The sequence below is a fragment of the Gnatocerus cornutus genome, chromosome 3, assembly GCF_029298725.1.
Source record: "Gnatocerus cornutus isolate USDA-ARS CGAHR chromosome 3, icGnaCorn1.1, whole genome shotgun sequence".
Classification (NCBI taxonomy): Eukaryota; Metazoa; Arthropoda; class Insecta; order Coleoptera; family Tenebrionidae; genus Gnatocerus; species Gnatocerus cornutus.
The window spans coordinates 18,917,337-18,927,583 of record NC_142235.1 but is presented as its reverse complement, the minus strand read 5'-3'; the positions used below and the strand labels follow the sequence as shown (position 1 = coordinate 18,927,583).

Sequence of the window (10,247 nt, the reverse complement as noted above, 5' to 3'; positions counted from 1 at the left end):
AAAGTCACCAACTGTTTTAGGGACATTTTATTGAAAAAACCGATCGGAGAGTTTGTTTAAATTATTTAATGATCAGAATCAATACAAAAACGTTTTCTTGGTAGTTTCCAATTATGGGACGTAGTTTTGGAAGTGTTGAATGAAAATCAAGTGTTGGTGGTGACCGCGAGATGGCGCCACGTCCAATAATATCGATCCGATCTAAAAATAGCCCACCATTAACAAACTGTTATTAATTTACTCAAATCGAGTTGAGAATTCACGCCTAAATAAACAAATAAACATTTATTTTCTCTCCCGTTCGACGAGTTGAACTGAATTCGTAAACCATCCCTTTAAAAAACAAAAGCCGTAGTTGCGACTTTCCGTAAATCCCAGCAAGCCGTGCGAAAACAAGAACCTTTTGTTTATGTGGGGTCCATGGCCTGCTTTATGTAACCGCAGTGACGTAACTTCAATGCTGCGCTTTTCAGAAATCGTTTGTTTTCTTGTCCTTTATCAGGCGATGGCATCAGTACCAAGGTCTTCACCGGTCAACTGCCTGCGTATTGTTACCATAACATCACTATCAAATTCAAGGTCGTAATGGGTTTTCGTCTGAGGAGGTATAAGAAAAGCGAGTTGACCTCCTAAACTACCGTCGGCAACTCCCCAATTTTCTGATTGGTGGGAAGGTTCCCCTCTCGTACGCTAGTGACGCGTGATTGGAGGAGTGCCACCGGTGGGACGGGAACTCGCCGGAGAGACAACCCTCGCACGACGTTCATTGAACGAGATGAAAAGGGGCGGGGTCTGTTATTCTAAACAAACTAATCTATTTTTTTGTAGGATAATTAACAGCGATAACGCAAATATAACATTATGAGAAGAATCTACATAAAAAGGACGCCACCTGTGATTAATTTCGCTCCAAAAGAGTTGTTACTTTTCGAGAAAAACCCAAATCCTCTTTCGAGGGGTGTATAGTTGGCTTAGATACAGGAATCCGAACTAAACGTGTTTATATAGTAGACTGTGAACAAATGTCATTCTTTTCGCACTCTTAATAAGTTCGCTTTGTTGTTACCACAGCAACGATTACGACTTTTTGGTATCTTCCTATGGCGACCGTCACCTTTCAGCTGGTCGCCGACGTGGCAACACTGTTCGGCTCCTAGCACATACACTTTCGACAATTCCCGGCTAAAATCGAGTTTATGTGATTATGTGTGAATCATGAAGTTGGCTGTTCCTCTCACGTCATAACTCTTATCTCTCTCGCACCTAAAGCAGTTTCCGTTTGGTTGGTCGACGTTTTCGTCTATTTATCGTCGATTTCGTTTGGGTTCTATTTATGGAACGTAACACATAGAAACTTAAACGTGGAACTAAACTGTTTAATATTTATGTTGAATATTTTAAGCTGGCGACGCGTTGCGATGCTATTCATTTGTTTGTCGTCGGATGGATTATGTACAATCAAGTAGGTCGTGAACGAAAGTCTCCAGTCGCCGACGAGAAATTCGCGTTGTTGGCTGCACTGAGTTCATCGTCTTCTAGGGGTGCCAACACGCAAATAAATGTCAACGTCCAATGCTGAGATCAACCTTGGAAAAACAAAGTCCCCAAGCTTGTAATCGTTTTTATTAATCTAGCATAACGACGTCATCCATCATAGTCCAATCAAAAGTTTGTGTGGTCGCACGTCGGTGTGGATCAAGAGATGGAAACAATCAAGTGATCAATAATAAATACAATGCGTAATTGGAGTACAAGCTTAACTTGGTTTCGGTGAATTGACAGGCGAAGGATTGTCATTGGCGGCTCTAGAATTAGAAGTGAGTTGGTAGCTCTGATTTGAAAGATTTTATGACCCACATAACCTCACTTGCTTCGAATTTTCATTTGTCAACCAGAGTTACCAATCTGGCCTACTCGAATTTGGTCTCATTCTATAAAATCTATGATAAATTAAAGTTTTTAATTAGCATTTCCTGTCCCACGTTTGCAATAGCTGGTTCGGTTGCGTGCTGAAGTTCTTGCAAACTATTATAATTATTAATAGCATTACGGCAAACAACTTTAAAACGAGGAAATGGAAATTAAAGGCATCATGTCTGGCCACACGGAAGAAGAATTAAATTAAACGATTTTAGTAAAATTCTTTCAAAGTTTTAATTATCAAGTGAGCCGCGGAGCAACTTGGGCTCCAATATCTCACTAATAGTTGACGGCCGTGTTTGTATTAAGTTAGAATGTTTGTTGTCCAAAGGCGACTATAATATTAAACATGCGAACTTTCAATTTGATTTCAATTGTTTTTTTATCACCCAATAATAGCCGCGTGCTCATTATCCAGAGATTATTTACAAGGTTGTTTAGACAAGAAGTTAAATTAAAGCACTTACCTATTTCAAAAAGCAGAAAATTTCGTAAATAACATAACCGCAAAGGTACTTAATGCGAATATGTCGTTACCTTTATTGCTTTCTCGTCGAGTATTTTGCATTTGTAATAGTATTAGCGTATCGTTTATGAGCTTTCAAATGAACTTCTTCGATCGGAAAAATCGCAGAATTGTTGTTTGTTCTACAATCACGTCTGTGTAAACGAATGTCAGCGAGCAAATTATGCGACTTACACAAAAATTTTAATTAGCTTGAAAGAGGATCATCCTGTAGGGGAAGAGAACCGAATATTGGACGGTTGCCTAATATTGGATAGCACCCTAACTCAAATCAAGTTTTTCAATATGGTGAAAATAACAATACGACAGTCTTTTGTGCCGATTTGAATATTTCGTTTGTGCAAATAAATATGTTTATTTATTATAAAATTTGAGTTATTGGGTAAGTAAATCATATTTAATGTTTGTTTTATAGTAAAAATCAATAAAAATTAATAATCTGGCATAACGAATACCGAATTTTTCTCTCCGAAACAAAGTATGCTTAATCCATAATATTGGATACTTTGGTGCCCTCAATATCAGATATCTAATACTAAGTAACCATGTAATTGAATGTTATAGAAGGTGTTTATAGATGTTTCTAACATTAAGAGTGGCTATGAAATGTCAAAGAAATTTGCCGCTCATTATAAATGTGGGTTTAGATTTTTCAACTGACATTTGTTGTTAACCTCAATTATAGAGCAAAGTAAGTTTTGAGAAAAAAACTGTTTTAGTTGCGGTTTGAAACCTGAAAATCAAAAATTTGGACACAAAATCGTAACTGAAACGGCGTTGACGTAAGTAAAGTTATAAATAATTTTCAAAATAGTTATATTCACTATGTAAACAAAGCGGCAAAATAGGGCACGACAGGAATTCCAGAGCTACCCTTGATGCAGAAACATTTATAAATATCTTGTATTGAAGGACGTCGTTGACTAGATTTTTATTAATTTTTACGAGTAATTTTCAATTACTTGTTCATTAAAATAGAATTGAACCCTTAAAATAAATAAATTAAAACAATATTCTAATTTTAATTTTTGGGGTCGTATTATTGGATATCCCATATTCGGAACTTTGATACCCATTATTCGATAACTAGTATTAGAAAACCTTTTTTCAGAGCATCAAATTTATGACAAAATACTAATTTGTCGATAAAATAAAAATCGTGATTTTTTTGTAATTTAAACGTATAGAGCATAAAGTAAACATTTTAAACGTAATATAAATAATAATTTAATTGATTTAATTTAAAAGCAAATATTTAAAAAATATATATATTTTTAAAAGTATCCAATATTCGGAACTTCGTTTATCAGTTCCACCCTTATGTTCATAGCTTCATCTGCGTGTATTATATCCAATTTTGTGTGAATACAGCACGTGCTTCCGTCTCGCGCGTGGGCTATAATAGCCCACTTTTTGCCCTCGTTACGTAATATACAATTTTTTGCCCCTATGTTGGAAATGACTGCTTTTATGTTATTATTTTACTGTTTTGTCGCTGGCCACATTACTAATTGAATGCGTCAGCGTTTCTTGCTGACGCTGCCGGTTCCGCGCTTACCTGAGAGCGGCGGTCATCACGTATCCGTGTCGGGTCCAATTAAAGAAAACAGTTTCGGTAATTTTTTAATGAAAATTGCAAAATAATTTACATTTCCCTTATGCTAGAATTCTACAGTATACATACAGTATAGTACAAATAACTCACGAGTAAAAAGGAGAAAATAACAATAATAGGTACACAACATTAACAGAAAAATCGAAATTTACTTAATGGCGAATGAGTACGTTTGTACCAACAAATTCAACAAACCCTCAACAAAACAAAGCCCGCCGTCAATTCTCCTTAATGTTCCCCATTAGTTTATTCTGCGCGGCGCTCAAACTCTGCATGTACTTCTCGAACTGCAGCAGCGGCCCTTGATTCAGCCAACTGTGATGCTCCATCTGCTTCAACAACATCGCGTGCTGCAAAGCCCCATAACTCGCGGGATTAAAATTAAAGCTCGCCGTCAGCTGAGCCAAATTCTGTATATTGTACTTCTCCAGCAACTGGTTCGAGCTCAAATTCTTCGGACTCACCGCCCCATTACCACTCTTCGGCTTGGACGACGACGGCGCCCCCCGTTTCGCCTCCTTCACCTCCCCATTCACCTTCCCCTGTCCCACGGACACCGTGTAATTCAACCCGAGACTCGACGAGTGCATACTCGCACTCGTCTGGGGGCGGTTCTGCGAAAAATCGCTCTTATTCGAGGGCGGCTTGAGCGTCCGTTGGGTGGCCAGCCGGGGAATCGCCACCTTCTCCTCCTTCTTGTCCACCTCGCTCTTGGTCTTCTTCTGGAGCTGCGAGGCGATTTCCAGAATCTTCCGTTTCGGCGTCGAAGTCGCGTCGGGACTCGTCAGATCCAACGGCGCCGGTTTGTCCTTCTCCGGCGTCTTCTTTATGATCGACTCCTCGAAGATCTTCTGGAACGTCTGGATGTTGCAGTTCTTATCCTTAACAACCGGCGAGGATTTCTCCTTGTCGGGGAGTTTAAGTATCTCGATGAAGTTCTTCACCGGGGGGATGGAGGGCGGCGTGCGCGCGCCCCCCTCCCCGCCTTCGTTCAACGTGATCGATAACGACGCCGGAATGTTGATCTTACAGTTGTCGATCAACGATTGCAGATCGGTTTTGGTGGTCGTCGATTCGACGATCTTCGACATGTTGTTGGCGTTCTGGTTGACGTTGGTGACCATCTGGCGGACGGTCGGGTTCGGTATTGTCTTCGGTTGGATGATAATCTTCATGGGTTTCTTCTCGATTTTCGGTTTCTTCTCCACGGTTTTCATCGGGCTCGAGTTCTTTCGCTTCTGGGAGGAGGAGGAGGACGATGGGACTACCACCACCGGTTTGGTCACCTTCTTCTCCAGAGAGCTCTTCGCGGTTAGTTCGATGGACTTGAGGAAATTCGACTTTGCCAAGTCTTCTTTCTCTTTATCTTCGGGTTTCTTCGTTTCATTACTACTACTAGGAACTGGTTTTGCATCACTCGCTTTGTTTTGTACTTTGTTCGTTTTCTTCACCGTGTGATTGATGATGTTAAGTCCGATCGGCTGTCCCTCCTTGTTCGACACTTTCTGGATTTTCGTGATAATTTCAACGTTGTCTTCGCGGTTTAACGTGATATTAGTGTACACGTGTTTATCACCCTTATCACTCTGTATCTTATTCTTGATCTCTTCGGTTATCTCAGGCTTTAGTCTCACTTCGTCCTCTTTAACACTCACTTCTGTTTTAATTTTATCACTTTTAGCACTCACTGGTTCCTCCGTCTTCTCCTTCTTCACTTCTTTCTTCACGTCGTGACAAACCTCCTTCTTCGCCTTCGGCGTTCTGTCGACGTGCTTCACCCTCACCGGAGGCTTCAAGACGACTTCCGGCGACGCTCTACCATTGAAGTAATCGAACCTCTCCGCGACCTTGTTAATATCGGTGATCCGGAAGAAGAATTTCATGGGTTCGTTCTGGGAATCAAAACCATTTATTAAACGAAGTCGTTACGCCACCCTGGAAACTTACCCTCTTCCATGAGTATATATATCCTATATCAATGAGGGTGTAGTGGTCGGGAAGAGGAACCCTTTTGTACAGTATGTCGATCTGAAAATGACACACGTGCGAATAAGTAAAACGGACGAAGAAAACGCGCATCGATTTTCTAATCTAATAAAACCACCCCCTTGACATGCTCCGACTTTATTAAAAAGTAAAGAAAGTATCGGAAACGGATTCCGTAAGGAATGTTACATGGCGTGGGCTAGATGGATTACGTAAACGGAAGAACGACGTTCTGCTTATATCAAATGACACGATAATTTATGGCGATGATTAAAATCGTGTTGGTCGTTTTTACCGAGTCATCGACATCTTCATTTCCAACTGTCAATTTCGCGTGTTATCAAGTGTCGGTTGGTAACACTGGTTGCTAATTGGTCCGTTAAAAAACAAAAGAAAATTACAGTCGGATTTTCTTGACTTTGACGTACATAACTCCGCCCACGTGAACAAAAGACGATATGGATTTGTCAAATCATAGATAGCTAGACGTCATAATTTTGACAGTACCAGCATCACACGTCAAAAGTGATAGCAATAGAGGTTAGAAAACTCACGTTTATAAAAAACAGTCGCGAGCAAAAAAATCGGTAATCATAATTTTGACAGTTCCAGTGTCTCACGTCAAAAGTGACAGCAATTGAGGTTAGAAGATCGACGGTTCTAAAAGAACAGTCGCGAGCAATAGATTTTGGTCATCATATCTGCTTAAATAAAATGACGGGATAATTTATGGCGATGATTAAAATCTGGACTTCATTTCCAACTGTCAATTTACCTTGTCATCAACTGTCTGTTTTAAGAATGTTGGTGGCACTGGTTGTTAATTGGTCCGTCAAAAAACAAAAACGAATTACAGTCCGATTTTCTTGACTTTGACGTACATAACTCCGCCCACGTGAACAAAAGACGATATGGATTTGTCAAATCATAGATAGCTAGACGTCATAATTTTGACAGTACCAGCATCACACGTCAAAAGTGATAGCAATCGAGGTTAGAAAACTCACGTTTATAAAAAACAGTCGCGAGCAAAAAAAATCGGTAATCATAATTTTGACAGTTCCAGTGTCTCACGTCAAAAGTGACAGCAAATGAGGTTAGAAGATCGACGGTTCTAAAAGAACAGTCGCGAGCAAAAAAATTTTGGTCATCATATCTGCTTAAATAAAATGACGGCATAATTTATGGCGATGATTAAAATCTGGACTTCATTTCCAACTGTCAATTTACCTTGTCATCAACTGTCTGTTTTAAGAATGTTGGTGGCACTGGTTGTTAATTGGTGCGTCAAAAAACAAAAGCGAATTACAGTCCGATTTTTTTGACTTTGACGTACATAACTCCGCCCACGTGAACAAAAGACGATATGGATTTGTCAAATCATAGATAGATAGACGTCATAATTTTGACAGTACCAGCATCACACGTCAAAAGTGATAGCAATAGAGGTTAGAAAACTCACGTTTATAAAAAACAGTCGCGAGCAAAAAAAATCGGTAATCATAATTTTGACAGTTCCAGCGTCTCACGTCAAAAGTGACAGCAATTGAGGTTAGAAAATCGACGATTACAAATGAACAGTCACTAGTAAAAAAATTGGTCATCCATGACTACTTGTACAGTCGCGGAGAAAATATTTTGTATATCATTTTATTTGACATTTTAAAAATTAAAGTATAGTCTGTGCATTACTATCAATTTGTCGTGCAAATTTCAATCAATACTGTCAAAACTGACAATAATAATAAAATTCATAAAAGATGCTTTACACTTTATGATAATAAAATGACTTTGATGTCATAAATGATTTGGTCGCGACTGTATTAAATGACAGAAGAATTTATGGCGATAATAAAAATCTTAACGTCAATTCAAACTGTCAAATACAAGTCAAAAAATGACAGCAATTAGGTTAGAAAATCGACGTTTCTAAAAGAACAGTCGCGAGCAAGGAATTTTTTATATTATATGGATCAAATGACAGAATAATTTATGGCAATAATTCCAATCTCAACTTTATTTCCAACTGTCAATTTCGCTTGTCATCAACTGTCGGTTTATAAAATGTTTGTAGCACTAGTTGTTCGTGAATTGGTCTGTCAAAAAAGAAAAATTAAGTACAGTCGGATTCTTTCAACTTTGACGTAACTCCGCCCATATTAACTAAAGAAAATTTTTATTTGTCGAATTAACGAAAAGTACAGTTCAAACATCGTCATAGGTAATTTTGACAATTCCATTGTCGCACGTTAAAAAAATGATAACAGTTGAGGTTAGAAAATCGACGTTTCTAAAAGAACAGTCGCGAGCAAAAAATTTTGGACAAATTAACTGCTTAAATCAAACGACAGGATAATTTATGGCGATGATTACAATCTCGACTTCTTTTCCAACTGTCAATTTTGCTTGTCAGCAACTGTCAGTTTTAAGATTGTTGGTGCCACTGGCTGCTAATTGATCTGTCAAAAAACAAAAGCAAAGTATGTACAGTCGGATTTTTCTAAAAGACGAAATGGATTTGTCGTATCAAGGTAAAGTCCGGTTTAGACATTACGTCATAATTTTGACAGTTTCAGTGTCGCACATCAAAAAATTACAGTAATTGTGGTTACAAAATAGATAATTGTGTGCATTTTACAGAAACACGAAATTATGACAGTTGAATAAATAAATTAATCTTTAATTGTTCAATTTGAATGGGGTGCTACCAACCTATTTCCCAAATCCCTAAATGTACGAATGACGTTTCAAATTGAAATCAAAAGTCAAAATAAATAACTTTATAATTGTATAAATGTATAATTAGTGAAACAAATAACTATTATAAAAAAAAATCTCAGCAAAACATGTTTGTCATCACTGTCATTCTTTTCACGGATTTTTGCGTGCGACTGTACGTAGACAAAAAAAAAGAAACTTATGGAAAGAAATGAGAGATAAATAAAGGAAGAAACAATAATGAAATAAAGCAAAAAATGACAAGAAATGAAATAATGAAGGAAAAAGGTTATGAGTTTATGAGAGAATCTAAATAATTGGAAAATAATGTGAACAAAATCTAGACTAAGTGAGACTAAAAAAATCTAAAGAAAATCTAGAGTCTGAAGAACGTAGAAAAAGAAATAAAGAAGAAACAATAAACAAAAGCTTAATGTTGAAATATAAAAATTAAAGCGTCATAAAAAAGAAAGACAAAACAAAATAAAAAGAATAAAAAAATAAAATAGAGATAATAACGACAAATAATAAAAAGAACAACGAAGAAGCAAAGAAAAACGAATTAAATTTCGTTTTTTATGCATTTTTCTGTATTATTGTCGCTGGAAATCGTAAAACCTCCAACTGTCATTTGTTATCGAGTTGCAAACACAAAAATCATAACCAACTCTTCACAAATGACAGTTGGAGGTTTTGAAAAAGAAAGACAAAACAAAATAAAAAATATAAAAAAAATAGAAAAAAAATAAAATAGAGATAATAACGACAAATAATGAAAAGAACAATGAAGAAGCAAAGAAAAACGAATTAAATTTCGTTTCTTATGCATTTTCTGTATTATTGTCGCTGGAAATCGTAAAACCTCCAACTGTCATTTGTTATCGAGTTGCAAACACAAAAATCATAACCAACTCTCCACAAAATTGCCGCTTTTGTAAGCCGACTCTCTTTATTGTGTTGAAAAAAGAAACGAATTTCCACGAATTCCTTTTGAATGCGACCAGTTTCGGTAGCAACGTTTGTATAAAATTGTTCCGAGAAAAACAACATCATAACGCACCGACTAATGAAAGAAATAAAATAATTTCACCACAAAACTACCACACCTTGTACATATTTTTTTATCCGCCGCATCTTTCTTCGGCACTGTTAAATAATTCACTATCCATCCATACAATAAACCGCCTCAAATTGATTATCTCCACTAGTGGTAAATAATTCAATATGCTAATAAACCAATTAGTGGGCCCCCTTAAAACTCACATGAAACAGGTTAGTATCCACGTTGTACTTATTCCTGACGAACTTCTTCAGCACCTCGATCCGACACATTCCCGGACACTGCAGATACCTCTTCATCGGATTATCTTGGGCCTCTTCCACGGCGGCTCCGGTTAACGAAGGAATGGCTCCGGGCGCCGAATCATCACTAGAAACAAAACAAAACGAGTGTTAAACTACTTGAGTTTCACACGCTCGAAG

The 10,247-nt window shown here is 37.5% G+C and overlaps 1 protein-coding gene across 1 annotated transcript in view; it reads right to left on the bottom strand.

The window, feature by feature from the left end:
* Positions 1-4,056: 4,056 nt before the first annotated feature.
* Positions 4,057-10,247, bottom strand: part of LOC148177777 (uncharacterized) — a 41,369-nt gene continuing 35,178 nt past the window's right edge. Inside the window, exons 5-7 of the mRNA XM_088032884.1 lie at positions 10,029-10,194; positions 6,009-6,089; positions 4,057-5,953 (exon numbers count right to left, since the gene is read on the bottom strand). Coding sequence (XP_087889010.1) covers positions 4,280-5,953; positions 6,009-6,089; positions 10,029-10,194 — 1,921 coding nt within the window. The 3' untranslated portion in view covers positions 4,057-4,279. The remainder of the gene's footprint in view (positions 5,954-6,008; positions 6,090-10,028; positions 10,195-10,247) is intronic.